This window comes from Macaca mulatta, chromosome 1, assembly GCF_049350105.2.
Source record: "Macaca mulatta isolate MMU2019108-1 chromosome 1, T2T-MMU8v2.0, whole genome shotgun sequence".
NCBI lineage: Eukaryota > Metazoa > Chordata > Mammalia > Primates > Cercopithecidae > Macaca > Macaca mulatta.
Genome location: NC_133406.1, coordinates 175,036,914 through 175,052,993, shown reverse-complemented (window position 1 = coordinate 175,052,993; position 16,080 = coordinate 175,036,914). Strand labels below are relative to the sequence as shown.

The 16,080-nt window shown below is 33.2% G+C and overlaps 1 protein-coding gene across 13 annotated transcripts in view; it reads left to right on the top strand.

The window, feature by feature from the left end:
* Nucleotides 1–16,080, top strand: part of LEPR (leptin receptor) — a 98,236-nt gene that overhangs the window by 46,631 nt on the left and 35,525 nt on the right. For all 13 annotated transcript variants that reach the window (XM_015141353.3, XM_077991108.1, XM_077991199.1 and 10 more), the window contains 3 exon segments: nt 9,377–9,585; nt 13,184–13,329; nt 15,381–15,525. In XM_015141353.3, the coding sequence (XP_014996839.3) occupies nt 9,377–9,585; nt 13,184–13,329; nt 15,381–15,525 (500 nt within the window).

Genomic DNA, 16,080 nt, shown 5'->3' with positions numbered 1-16,080 from the left:
TAGTGCTCAAATAACATAACTGACTTTCAGAACAAAATCCAGCACTCTTCAAGGCAAAACAAAACAATATAATATTCAAAAATGAAATATTCACAATGTCTGGCAGCCAGTAAACAAATTCTAGATATATGAAAAGATAAGAAAATGTGACCCATAACCAAGAGAAAAAGAAAAAATAGTCAATAGAAACAGACCCAGAAATGACAGAGATGATAGAATTGGTAGACAAAGACAGCTATCATTAATATGCTCTACATGCTCAAGAATGTAAAGGAAAATATGAATATAATGAGAAAAGAAATTGAAGATGTAAAAAAGAACCCAGTGACATTTTTAAGATGCAAAATGCAATTTTTTTTTGTAAACAAAAATGCTAAATATTAATTTGGGCATTTAGAATAATGTTATTCAATAAAAAAGTATTTAGTGTGTGCAGCCCATAGTACTAGGCTCTGTAAGTGATGCACTTTTCATTCTCCTTCCCTTCTTTCCTTTCTGTCAGGATGGACTCATGGATTCTTATTTTAGTTTGTAGGCTATAATGTTATGTCATTCATTTTATTACTGAAATTGTCCCCTATTTGGCCAATGAGAGCCCATTCAAGCTGGCTCCTGTGTACTTTTGATATATCCCCCATCATTTTGTTTTTTGAGGACTTTCTTTCTAGCAGTATAAGATGTACCAGGTAGATCTTATACTTTTCCTGATATTACACTGGAATCAGCCATTTCTCCAAGGAGCCATGGTTCCTTTTGTTGAAGAATGGTATTACAAACCAGTGTCTGGAGGATAGTTGTTCATTGTTACTGTTTATAGCCCTCTCTGTGTGCAGAGCTAGTTAGTGCACACAATATATACACAATGTGTGTACATAATATACACAAATCTATATACCTGTATCTCTCTGTATGTACATATATTTAAGGGTGTGCGTTCATACTAATATGTCCCATTCTAGGTCAAAACCGAAGGGTTCATTCTAAACTTCTTTTTTTTCTTTCTGTTTTGTAACTTTCTTCTCCAGCAGTGAGAAACCTGGCTTCCCTTTCCCACAATGTATTACTTATTTGCTCAGTGCTAGAATATACACAAAGCAGTTTTAGAATTGCTAACCCATGCTGCTGTGAAAAACAAAAACAAGTGTACTAACTGGAGTGCAATATTTTTTACACTCATTTTGCCTTTACTAAGGCTAATGGGTACATGGTCAAATATTATGTTCCAAAGTTAAATAAGATAGGTCTTCCCTCTCCCTTCAGGCAGTTATATTATTAACTTGATAGACATTAAGGTCCTGTTTGTTTCAGTTTGCATTCTTCTTTTTTTCCCCACTTTTTCTTATCTTTGTTGATTTTCTGTTTATTTGGTGATATCTTACATCTGAAGAGTACTTTACATTTTACAAAATGCTTCTTAAACTTTCCTCCTTGATAAGATTTATCTAGGTCAGCACTTCTTACTTGGTGTTCAATAGGTCTGTGGTGGAACTAGATTGCTTGCATTTATTCAGAACATAGATTGCTTAGCTCTGGACCTTCTGAATTCCTCATGGGGTCTAGGAATCTATTTTTTCACAAGTTCTCCAGGTGATTTTTATGATGAGTCTAGTCTGGGACAGTAACTTAGTCTCAAATTATTTGGGATTGGCAAGGGAAAATTTTGAGGTAATGTTTTTATAGATTACCAATCTGAAATTTAAAATAAGTGACTTGATTAAATGATTTACAAAGCTAATAGTAAACTTTCTAATTTCACTTCATTGGTTTGTTCACTGTTTTGCTGTCAGTTCACGTTACAATCAGGAAATTAGGTGGTACCAATTTGGTGTTATTCCTGTAATAATTTAGCATAGAATTTGCTTGGAGAAGTTTTAATATTTTTGCACTTTCTGGAAGAAAAATTGTACCAAAAGTCAGAGGACAGAATGTGCTTTCTTTCTAAACCACGTATGGCTACCAAAAATGAAATTTCAATACTAAAGAGTTATATCTTTACCTTTTGAGTAAAAATGTTACCAAAAAGTCAAAAATGGTAAAGAGACAAAATTTTAAATTCATTTGACAACTGTTTTCATATTATTTTCACTTTCAAGTAAAGTTTATTTACATGTAGAGGTATTAAATAAATAGTGGCACTGAGTTTGTATATGCATATGTATGCTGGTAAGGCATAAAATGTTTTGTTGCATATAAAAATTTTCAAGAATTCCAGAAATTCTTCATGTTTGCTTGTTTTAAGCCAAGTATATCTCGTTACTTTTAAAATTTGATGATCCTTTTATCCCCATACTTTAAAATTATCAAATTTGTTAGAGTTTCTTTTGATAGTAATAAAAACAGAGTTCTTAAATTCTTATACTGACTTTGGCATGTAACCAGGTTGGTGGATTCCGGGTCTCACACAAACTTGGGAAACTCTTCTCACAAATCCAGGAAATATCTAATGTTTTTCCTTAAAGAATCATTTGAAGTAATTATATAATTCTCTAATATTTCCATTTATAAAAATATTAACATGACTCAGGTTATAATTATTTTTTAGTCATGGTTACTATGGTCTTTATTAATCTCTAAATAAAATGGCGATGGTAACAGCAAAATTTATCTTGTGATAATAAGGCATGTTGGGTGTAACGAAATGAACATTGAACTTGATGCACAAGACTGCAGTTGAGTTCCAGGTCTACATTCTCTCCAAATCTCAGTTTGTTTTACCTGTAAAGTAGATGATGTTAGTTCCCTCAAAGGGTGCTTTGAAAAATTGGATTAGATAATATTCCTAAAGGTGTTTCATGTAAATTGTAATAATGAAATTTGGTGATATATTTAATGTGCTTTCTCTATTTTTGTGTCCTTTGCCCATCAAATACCCACCAGTAGAGAGTACAAAATACTTTTGGCTTATACCTGGGGAGGCAAAATTTTCTTTTTCTTAAAGGGCCAAGTAGTAAACATTTTGGGGTTTGTGGACCATACTGTCTCAGTCACAGCTATTCAATTCTGTGCTTGTACAAATGCAATCATAGTTAGTATGTAAATTGAATTAATGTTACTACACTTTTGGGCACTGAAATTTGAGTTTCATATAATTTTCATGTATCATGAAACAGTCTTTTTGTTTTTAATTGAAAATATAAGTAACCATTCTTAGCTCCCAGGCTGTACAAAAAGAGGCAGATGGCTGGATTTGGCCTGTGGACCCGAGTTTGCTGATCCCAAGCTTAGAACATTTTGAAATTAGTTTTAGATTGATTCTGATAGTGTCATGATGGCATTAGCTGTTGACGTGGTTACAGAAAGCTTTTTTAAAAACCAGAAAACAAACAATGAATTACTATAATACAGATTTTATAATGTAGATACTATATAGTCATTATTAAGGATATATAATCTATATGATGTTTTGCATGTATATTACAATTATTAACAAAATGAAAAAGAGATTGAATAAATAGAAAATACATCAGTGAAGTGATAAGAAAACCATAGAGTTAATCTGATTTTAAATTAGCCCTTTTTTACAAATATTCAGTATATTTAGAAAAGGATTTGGCATTGGCAAGACCATCTAAAGTAAGATGATGTGATTCCAACTTTTCTTTTTGTCTTAAAACATGACTAAAATTTTCTATCATTTAAAATGTTAGTGGAGAATATATGTGTTGTTTTGTGCTCAACTTAGGCAAATATTCTTACTTTAAAATTCCGAAGTTTTTCAGCCAAAGCATAATGCCTTGCAAGCATGTTTCTGACATAAAACACCACAATTTATTCAATTTGTTCACACCCTTTTTGTAAAAGCTTTTATTTTAATATGTGAAAAATGCATAAAAGGTCTGGCTTGATATTTTTAAAAATTACATTTTATTTGCTTTGCTTAAAGATTTAGATAGAATTGAAAGTGCTACATCAGGCTATCTCTAATTCAAAACAATATTTTAGGGTGGATAGCATTTTACATTTTTCGAACATACTCTTATGTAATTCTTGTCTTTGATATTCACATCCTTGTAAACACAGATGGTTCAGGGATTATCTTGGTTTTATTGATTAAGGAAACTGAGACTCACAAATATAAACTTACTTGTCCATGATCTCATGGCCAATAAGCAAACAGAAGTACTTGATTTTACATCTCAATGTTAATTTATTGTGCTTTTGACACTAATATCCCTTATACAATTCCCAGTAGATTTCTTGGCACATTAAAGTCCTGCAAATGTTGTTTCATGGTTGATTTTTTTTTTAGTACTAAAGTAATAATAAATTATATCTCAGGAAACTTGAAAATATATCATAATTCAAAACATTTAATATTAGTGGGGTATGCGTAGAAAGATTAGCGTCTATTTTTCATGTTTTTTATATCTGGATGCTCATGTATATGCTAGTTTATTGTAGCTTCTAAATCAACACTTTTCCATACTGAATTTTAAGTTGTTATATCAGTGTTTTCCCTCTACAAGGACTGCAAGATTTCTGAAGGCAGTGATCATGCACTATCTCCCTATCCCTAGGTTGTTTGAAAAACAGAGTGTGGTTTTGGTAGGAGGTAGCAGATATTAATGGATAGAATGGGGCAGCATAGGTGAGATGGGTAGTCAGAGGCACTGTTACTCCTCACTCTTCTCCCCACTGCTCTTATTCTATAGTCATTTCATTTACACCAAGACTTAGACTCCCTAAAGGATGAGGCAGATTTATAAAAAATCTATTAAGTAAGAAATAACAACTTTCTGTTCTTGGTTGCATACTATTATTTTTTTATGCCCTATGTTTGGTAACCCTACCCAGCTAATTATAATTATGTTTTTAAGATTAACTTGCTTATTTGAAGGTTTAAAATGATAGGCAAAGTATTGCTTACAAAAATTTTCCTAGATTTTCTTTCTTTTTGTAAATAGTTTTATTGAGGTATAATTGATATATAATAAGCTGTACATATTTAAATTATACATTTGGCAAATATTGATATGAGAAATCACTCATAAAACCATCAGTATAATAAGGAAAATGAATATATCATCAATTAGAAAATTTCTTCCTGCTCCTTTGTAATCCCACCCTCATGCTCCTACCTGTGGTACTTCCTTCTCCCACCCCACCTCTGTCCCCAGGGAATGACTGATCTGATTTCTAGCACTATAACCTACTATTACTCTAGCATTTTTTAGAACTTTATATAAATGCAATCATACAGTACTTTGTTGTGCTTTCATATACATGATTATCTTGAGATTCATTAATGTTGTTTATATCAGTATTTCATTCATTTTTATTGCTGAATAGCATTCCACTAAATGGTTATATTGCAATTTGTTCATCCATTCACCTGTTGATAGGCATTTGAATTGTCTATAGTTTTTGACTATTACAAATGAAGTTACCACAAGTGTTAGAATTGAAATATATTTTCATGTCTCTTGGATAAATGACTGGGCATGGAATGGGCACATCATATGGTAGGTGTATGTTTAACAACTTAAGAAAGTGCCAAACTATTTTCCAAAATTGTATCATTTTTCATTCCCACCAGCAGTGTAAGAGTTCCAGTTCCTTCACATCTTCACCAATACTTGGTATAGTTAGTCTTTTCTTTTTAATATTTTAACAATTCTAGTATGTGGATAGTGATATCTCATTGTGGTTTTAGTTTGTGTTTCTTGAATGACTAATGATGATGAGCATCTTGTCATGTGCTTATCTGCCATAACTATGATTTATATGGTGAAGTGACTGTGTAACATTTTGCCTATCTTTTTAACTGGGTTGTTTGTATTATTATTATTTAGTTTTGAGTGTTGCATATACCTTATGGATACAAATCTTTTATCAGATAGATGATTGGCAAATATGTTCTCTGTGTATGCTTTGTCTTTTTGTTATCTTTCATAGTGCTTCTCAAAAAACAAGTTTTCAATTTTGATAAAGTCCAATTTATCAATTTGTTCTTTTATGGATTGTGCTTTTTGTGTCATATGTAAGAAATTTTTAATTAAGCGAAGGTCACAAAATTTTTTACTCATGTTTTCTTCTAGAAGTTTCATAGCTTTAGGTTTTACATTTAGATTTATGATCCATTTGGAATTAATTTATCTGATGCGAGGTATAGATTAAAGTTCTTTTATTTTATTGCATATAGATATTCCATTGTTCCAGCACAATTTGTCAGGAAGATTATCCTTTTTCCACAGAATTGCTTTTGTGCCTTTGTAGAAAATCAGTTGTCCATGTAAGTGTTAGTCTATTCTAGACTCTATTCTGGTCCATTCATTTACTTTTTTTGTTTTTACATGAATACTTCATTGGCATGATTATTGCAACTTTATAATACATGTTGAAGTTAGGTATTGTTATTCTTCAAATTATGTTCTTCAGTTTCAAAGTTATTTTGGCTATTCTAGATTCTCTGCATTTCCATATGAATTTTTAGATTCATCTTGTCAATTTGTGTAAAATAGCCTGTTGAGATTGTGAGTAGCATTGCATTAAATCTATAGATAAATTTAAGGAGAGTTGGCATATTAGCAATATTGAGTCTCCTGACCCATAAACACAGTACATCTCTCATTTTAATTAGGTCTTAATAATTTCTGTCAACAGCATTTTGTAGTTTTCAATGTACAAATCCTAAACATCTTTTGTCAAATACATTCCAAAGTGTTATTATTTCTGATGTTATTGTAAATATTTTAAAATAATTTCTGTTTCATCAGTTATCCAATATAAATTCAATGTCATAAAATTATTCATATTATTATCCTTTTAATATCTGTAGACTGTATAGCAATATCGTGCTTTCATTTTTTATATTGTTAATTTGTGACTTCTATGGTTTTTCCTGGTCAGTCTGTGATATGGTTTGGCTGTGTTCCCACCCAAATCTCATCTTGAATTGTAGTTCCCATAATCCCCATGTGTCATGGGAGGATCCCAGTAGGAGGTAATCATGGAAGTGGTTACCTCCACACTGTTCTGCACTATTATGGCAGTTACCTCCACGATAGTGAGTGAGTTCTCACGAGAGCTGGTGGTTTTATAAGGGGCTTTTACCCCCCTTCACTCTGTACTTCTCCTTGCTGCCACCGTGTTTGCATGTCCTTCCACCATGATTGTAAGTTTCCTGAGGCCTCCTCAGCCCTGCGGAACTGTGAATCAATTAAACCTCTTCCGTTTTATAAATTACCCAGTCTTGGGTATTTCTTCATAGCAGCATAAGAATGGACTAATACAGTCTGGCTAAAGCTTCTTTCGTGTTTTAAAATCTTTTAACCAGCTTTTGGCTTTCTTGATCTTTGTGTATTATTCTTCTATTTTATTTTATTTCATTATATTCTGATTTGATATTTATGATTTCTCATCTATTTTAAACTTCGGTTTAATTTGCTCTTTTTTTTCTCCTAGTTTGTTAAGATGGAAGCTGAAGTCATTGATTTGAGACCTTTCTTTTTTTCTCATATAGGCAGTGCCTATATTTAGTGTTAAACACATTTCCCTGGAATTATTGCTGTAAACAATATCTTACCTTAAAGAATATGTTGTATTTTAATTTTCATGCACTTAAAAAGTCCTAATTTTTTTTGATATGGTTTTTGAGCGACCCAGGAATTATTTAGAAGTGTGTTCAGTTTCCAACTATTTAGGGCCTTTCTAAATATGTATCTGTTATTGATTTCTGTTATTAATCCTATTTTCGTGTGACTGGGATCCTTTAAAATTTATTGAGACTTTTTTTTTTATTATTATACTTTAAGTTCTAGGGTACATGTGCATAATGTACAGGTTTGTTACATATGTATACTTGTGCCATGTTGGTGTGCTGCACCCATCAACTCATCAGCACCCATCAACTCATCTTTTACATCAGGTATAACTCCCAATGCAATCCCTCCCCCCTCCCCCCTCCCCATAATAGGCCCCGGTGTGTGATGTTTATGGCCCAGAATATGGTCTTCCTTGGTAAATGCTTTTGAAAAGAATGTGCATTCTGCTATTGTTGCGTGGAGTGTTCTCGAAATGTCTATTAGGTCAAGTCAGTTGATGTGTTGTTCACGTTTTTATCTTTACTAATATCTGTCTACTTGTTATATCAATGGAGAATGTTGCATCAATGATGAGTTGAAATTAATCAATAATTGTGGATTAGGCTGTTTCTCCTTAAGGTTCTCTCAATCTTTTGCTTCATGTATTTTGAAACTCTGTTATTGGGTACATAAATGTTTTGGATTGTTATGTCCTCTTGGTGGATTGATCCCTTTTTCATTATGAAATGATCATCTTTATCCCATGGAATATTCACTGCTTTAAAATATACTTTCTCTGACATTAATATAACCGTTACAACTTTCTTTTGACTAATCTTATAATGGTATATCTTTTCCCATTCATTTCATTTTATTTGTGTTTATAGTTAAAATTGATTTCTTGTAGGTTGTTTATAATTGGGTCTTTTAAATCCAGTCTGATAATCTTTGCCTTCTAAATGGGATGTTTAGGCTGTTTGCATTTATCAAGTGTGATAATTGCATTATCAAGTGTGATAATTGATATGTTTAGGATTAAATCTTTTTATTTCTTTTCTTATTTTATTATTTGTTCCCTTTTTCCTCTTTTTATGCCTTCTTTTTGATTTTTTAAACGATTCTACTTAATATCCTGTGTTGCTTATTAATCATATTTTCTTGTTTATTATTTTAGTGGTTGCTTTAGCATTTATAATATTTGTGTCCAATTTATTATAGACCAAGTGATAGTATATCTCTAAGTGATATCATACCACTTCATGTAAGAACATCACAAATTTCTCCCCTACCAAGCTTGGTACTAATGCCATACATTTTACTTTTACATATGTTGTAAACCCCACACCAACGAAGCTATTATTTTTGCTTTAAACAATCAATAAATATTTGTCATTTTAGTTAAATTTCATTTCTTTGTGTGAAACCATATTTCTATCTGCTGTCATTTTTTTTTTGTTTTTGCCTGATGGATTTCCTTTAGCATTTTTTATAGTGCAAGTCTGATGGTGATGAATTCTTTTTGCTTTGGTATATCTGAAAAAAAAAAAGTCTTTATTTCATCATTATTTTGAAAGCTGTTTTTGCTGGGCGTAGGATTTTAGGATTGCAGTTTTTCTTTTATTTTAGTACTTCACTTTTGCTTCACTATCTTTTTGCTTATGTTCTTCCTGATGATTAACCTGCTGTAATCTTTATCTTTGTTATTCTAATGTAGGGTATCTTTTTTTCCCAGATACCCTTTAAGCTGGGTGTCTCAAATAGTTTACTTCAATTTGTATTTAGTATCCTGCTTTAAGAGCCTATCCAGTATTTTCATATCTGTGTTAATATTTAGCTCTTTTTTTTCAATATAGGCCGGAAGTGTTAGAAGATTCACCTCTGGTTCCCCAAAAAGGCAGTTTTCAGATGGTTCATTGCAATTGCAGTGTTCATGAACGTTGTGAATGTCTTGTGCCTGTGCCAACAGCCAAACTCAACGACACTCTCCTTATGTGTTTGAAAATCACATCTGGTGGAGTAATTTTCCAGTCACCTCTAATGTCAGTTCAGCCCATAAATATGGGTAAGTTATGCACTAAAATGATGATAATAGGTCAAAACATCAGTCATATATAAAGGTTAAAAATTGCTTACAAAAATATTTGCTAGCTTATCTCACTTTGCTTAACACTGTAATGATGGTAGATGTAGTACTGGGGGTATGAAGAGTGGCTTCTGGAATGATTTAACAATAGTATGTATATCTTGGCCATTGTCACTTAAATTCTGTTTTGAAAACTGTTTTCTTTAAATCCTGGATCTATGTAATGGGTGTGTATTGATTGGATATCACTTTTTCACAACTCAGATAACTATTTTTAAAAATAATTAGAAGCATGTTTCTTACCTGAATTTATTCCTTCAATAAACATTTCTTAGAGGCTTATGTTTGTCAGAGACTGTTCTAGGAGCTAGAAAAAGAGTGGGAAATTAGACATAGTTCCTACCTCAGAGAGCAGGGACAAACAATAGTAGGCAGAGACAATGATAAAAGAGTAAATAAGTAATTTACTGTACAAACATGATTACAGAAAGCTTCAAATAATAGACAACACTCTCTGTTTTCTTTGTGCAAAGATCCCCCAAATCTCTTTTTATCAATTTAAATATGCAATTACAAATGTGAATAATACAGGCAAATGTTAGTGCTATGTATTTAATTTATTAATTTCATTTAATTATGTATAATTTAGCAATTTTTCTCCACTTATATTTCCTGAAACAATTGTATGCAAACTCTTTATGTCTGATTTTGCATCATTGGTTTTGACATCACTAGAGCCACTTTTCCAAGTATCTGATACAATTTTACATACAACTCAGGCTTTACTTCTTTGTAAGTTACTCGAGATACAGCACTTTTTGAAACTGTGTATGACATCATATTTTAACATTAAGACTTTCAAATAATTTGTCCTCTAGGGATATCGTTGTGCTCTCCACAACATAGTTACAATGGCATACAAGCAATTCAATCGTGAAGTTATACCATGGAGAAAAAAATTACAAAATCTTTGTTCAATATCATTTTTTCTTTTCAAAACTAATTCTACCTGATGATTTTTTAGTAGCATTTAGAGTCAACTTTGAGTTGCATTGTTTTTCAAAATGAAGTAGTTAAGGGAAAGTGCTATGGAATTTTTAAGAACTTGAAAACTTTCTTAATTTTGTCTTTATGCAGAGATAATTTTGGGGAAAAAAATCTTTCCTTGTATTTGAACACATATGATAATATCCCCAAATTATATGTTCCATGAAAACAATAAAACTGGTGTGATGGAGTGTCAGGGACTATTGTTTCTACTGTGTAGATCAAAGAAGATCTCCTTTAGGACGTAGCATTTGAGCTGAATACAGAAGAGATATCCATGCAAAAATCCAGAGCAAAAGGTGCTCCAAGCAGGAAGAACAATATTCACAAAATCCCTAAGATAAAATGAACTTGGTAATTTGAGGAACAAAACAGAGGACCTTTGTGCTAGGAGTGAATGAGGTATGAGAGTATTAAGGGATGAGGTCAGAGTTACCTGGTCCAGAGCATATAGTAGGCCAGGGTGGAGAAGTAAAGAACTGTTTTGGTTTGGATCTGTTTGGGAGATGGTGCTGACTGGACTGTCTAGTGGTTGGAGTTGTAGAGTGTGAAGGACAGAGGGGAATCAAGGATAACTCTTAAATTTAGACCTGGGCATCTAGATGAACAGTGACACCAGATACTGAGATACGGAAACTCAGGGAAGATTAGTTGTGTGTACAGAAATCAAGAGCTCTATTTTGGACACATTGTATTTGAGATGTCTGTTGGAAACCTAGGAGACGTTGAATAAGAAGTTGGACATACGAGTCTAAAGTTTAGGGGAGATATATACATTTGGGAGTTGTTAACATATCAAGGTTTAGAGTATTGTATGAGATCACCTATTTAGAGTTCAGGAAGAGAAAGACTGAGGGGTTATCAGTAAGAATGCAGGAGTAAAAGAGTATGTTGTTCTAGAAGCCAAGTGAAAAAAATATTTCAAGAAGGAGGGTATAAGCATCTGTGGAGTGCTGCTGAGAGGCAGAGTAAGATGAATGGGAAATTGACATTGGGTTTGTTTTTGTATTTCTAATATTAATGCATATTAGTATTGTCAACCTAAAATGTATGACAGATACCAACTCTACAAAGCAAAAAGTTTATTTGGGAGTAGTAGGGGATTGCAGTTCTAGATATGCATGCTATGGAATGACTATGACACATCCACAGGGGTTGGAGTAAAGGGGAAGCTTGAAAAGACATATAGGAGACCTCCATGTAAGCTCTTTTGAACAAAGATTTTTGGTTACAAGAGCTTGCTGCAGGGGTTGGCATTAGCTTATTGGTGGAGACAGCCATTGTTAGGCAAGTGTCTCTGTGCAGGCAGCTTTTATGGAATACTGTGGTTTTGAGGAATTATTTACGTCGTTCCAACGTAGGCATACATGCATAAGGGGACTCCTTCATGGCCTCCCAACTCCATTGTGTTAGGGTTCCACATTAGTAACTCCAGTTTGATACTGATAACTTTTACAATATGCAGATAGGAAATGTACAATAGCTTGTAATATTGTGATTTTACTTTTCTTTGGTATATGTTTGTTTTCTCTTTGGTCATAGGAACACAGTAAATTTCACCTGTAATTTCCAGACTTTTGTGTTTAGCTGTCTTTGCTTTAAAGTAACTGAAATTTATAATATGTCACATAAAGTAAACCATCATTGATTTTGACTAAAAGAGGAAAATTGTGACCAAATTCCTGAAAATATAGAATGTGAAAATTATCTTATGCTCTTTATTTGTTGAAAATAAAATTCAAATCAGTAATTGTTTCAATTTAATGATAATTTCTATATACATGAATAATTCCTGTTAATTGTAAAAACCTTGCTAATATAGAGATGAACAAACAAGAAAACACACCAATTTTCTATCACTTTGGCAATCTTTCTATTTTAAATATATCAGGAATCCAAGTATAAATGTGTGTTAAACTTTCAAAATTTAAACATTAAACATTTTTAATATTCTGAGAAACTTCATCCCTACTTCTGATGACAAGCCAGGGACTGCTGCAGCTGCATTTATTGCATGGGAATATTCATGCTGTCAGTTATTTGAGTAGGTTTGTCTAGATTATAGACAACTATGATCCATAATTAATAGACAAGTTGAATTTTGGATAGTTTTATGTATTTCCAAATAGTGTTCTGCACAATGCTTTTTTCCTTTTTACCCACTAAAATAAGTGGAGTGGGTGAGGTTCAGGGGAGACTTCAAATAAGTTTGAGGATGCTGGGTTTAATAAAGTTAAGTGGGATTCTTATAAGGGGAAATAACATTTAGCAAAATAATCTCATTTACTGATTCATAGTCTTTACCACTTAAGGGTAGGGAAATGGATATACATGGATTGCTATGATAAGGTACAAGAACTAGACCCAGTATTCTAGCTTGTTTCGGTTCTGTAATTAGTCCTTGGATAAAGTCACCTTTTAAGTACTTGAAAGGCAAGATATGATGAAAATTTATTTTGACTTTATTTTATTCAACTATAATTGTCATGAAAATTACTTGACTTAAAAGTATTCTCTTTTTTTTCTTAAGTGAAGCCTGATCCACCATTAGGTTTGCGTATGGAAATCACAGATGATGGTAATTTAAAGATTTCTTGGTCCAGCCCACCATTGGTACCATTTCCACTTCAATATGAAGTGAAATATTCAGAGAATTCTACAACAGTTATCAGAGAAGTAAGTATATTTTAATAAGTAAAATGAAAAGTTGAGAAGTAAAGACCCTCTTAAGTCCCATAGCAATTAACCTCTGCATACTAAATATATACATTTCTTCTAAAGCAGAATGAATTATAGTTCAATATTTCATATTATATATGTCATATATAGATATACATACATATATATACGGCTATAGGAAATCTAGTTACAGAAACTTGAATTCATAATTACAATTATTTTCCACCGACAGACCACTGATTTCATCTTTTTTTTTAATTGCTCAATCTATTTGAATCTTTTTCTGAATGTGGCAACAGAAAGATTTTTGCTTGGCTAATCATTAGTCGAGCTTCTGAATCTTCTGCTAGCCCCATCTGTGCATATTCCTGTAAAACTCAGTTTTAGCAAAGAACTCTGTGAGGTCATTTTAGAAGGAACCCCCCGACCCTGGATATCTGAGGAATATTTGATCAGGTTTCTCATCCTCCACCATTCCCCAAATAATGTTTGATCACCATGGCCTGTCTTCAACAAGAATTCTGTTAGGTCAGTTTAGCCAGAATCCCTCTTATCATGATGTTTTTGCTTAGTAATTTTCTATCTACTCCCTGCTTCTTGGCTATAAATTCCCTGTTGCCCATGCTGTATTTGGACTTAGCCCACCCACCCCCACCCATCACAAGGTATATGCAGTGCTCCATATACCTATTGTGATGATTCCAAATAAAGTCTTCCTTACTTCCTTTCTCTTTTTCTTTAACAGTTCATTCGGTAAGTATTTATTGAACACCTGCTACGTGCCTGGAACTGTTCTACTTGCATCAGGATACGCTGAGATAGCAGGACAGGATAAGAGGAATCTGGGGGTGCTGGCAGGGAATGGAAGGTTGCAATAATAAATGGAGGTTGGGGAGAGTGACATTTGAGCAAAGATGTGAAGGAAATGGTGATGTGGATATCTGGGGAGTTGAGTTCTAAACAGAGAGAACAGCAATGCAAAGGATGGTGTGGCTGAGGGCAGTGAAGGTGACAGCAGTAGTGGTTGAAGTCAGAGGCCAGTGGGGGAGGAGAAGGTGGAGCTCAATGAATAGCCTCTTGGGCCATGTGAATACTTTGGCACTTTACTTTGTGAAGCTAAGTTTCATATAATTTGGAAGTGAAAAACAGTCTTTTAGAACTGGCAAAAAATGTAAAACATTTTATTTTCACAAAGAGAACGATGGAAATCCTCAGTGTCACGTATGGAGAAGACAGAGTTAAGGCTTCTGTGGGTTTCAGCTTTCTCATCTGTAAACTGGAGATAATCTGTAAACTTGAGAATTTTAGATAGGAGTTATTAATGTCTGATGTTGTTGTGTGCATTCCTGATGCTTTTCATAATTTTTAGTCTGTGATATGCTCCCCCTGCCTCAAGAGCAGTCATTAGAGGCCAGAGAGTTTATTAACTTTGGAGTACATTTTTGGGAACTGAATTTTGATCTCCCAGGCTCAAGTGATTCTCCTGCCTCTTTTTTTTTTTAAAGAGATGTGGTATCACTATGTTGCCCAGGCTGGTCTTGAACTCCTGGGCTCAAGTGGTCTACTCACTTCGGTCTCCCAAAGTGTTGGGATTATAGGCATGAGCCACCATGCCTGACCAGGCTCAGGTTCTTAAGACTTTTCATGCCCTTCTGCACAGGATACTTGTAGTTCTTTGTGTACCCCTGCACAGCATTTTCTACCAGGTGTGTCTTACAGGTGTCAGTAGCGGCTTGAAGCTTCCCACAGATTTTAGCTGCATTTCTTAAAATTCTAAAGGTCATATATTCATCATGATTCAGTTAACAGTATTTGCTAATTATCATTATGATTTTTCTATTGGACCCATGGACTATTTAAAATTTTATTGACTAATGTGCAAACATTTCTTTTTGATTATTGATATTTGTTTTAATTCCGCTGTGGCCAGATAACTACTGTGTAAGATTTTAATTCTTTGAAATTTGATGAGATTAGCTTATGATCACTTTTTGTAAAGGTTCCCCAGCAACTTGATGTTCTGATGTTTTAATATAATATTTTAAAAGGCTGACAAGATTGTCTCAGCTACATCCCTGCTGGTAGACGGTATACTTCCTGGGTCTTCATATGAGGTTCAGGTGAGGGGCAAGAGACTGGATGGCCCAGGAATCTGGAGTGACTGGAGTACTCCTCATGTCTTTACCACACAAGGTAGGTTATGTAGTAGCCACTTCTACTGGGAGGGAAATATATTTCCTGAACTTGCCTTTGTATATTATAAGCATCTTAAATTTTGTAGCCTTAAAATGAAAGAAGGAACACAATATCAACTTCCTTGTTTAAACTTTGAATGGGCCAATTCGTGAATTAAAATTCTGTCAGAGTCTCTGGGCTTGTGTGTTTCTATTGCAGTACATTGTAGGATCACTTTTCTTATTAAAAAGAAAAAATTAATATAACAGTTCCAAATTAGAAAAAATTAATATAACAGTTCCAAATTAAACTCAGAAAGCCCCTTGTATTGATAATTCCTTAATTTACATTTTAAAACCAAGCATATTTATTTGACATAAAATTCAAATATTAATGTTTTACTTCATATTATATAATAAATGAATTTTTATTCTAGATGCTTGCTTTTGAGAGTTTTCAGTGCCGATTGTTCATATTGTAAAGGTTATTTTTAGCATTGGAACATCTACAGTTTATTCACAGCTTCTTCATGCAGCTGATGTGCAAAGTTTTGCATAGAGGCTCCAGAGGCTT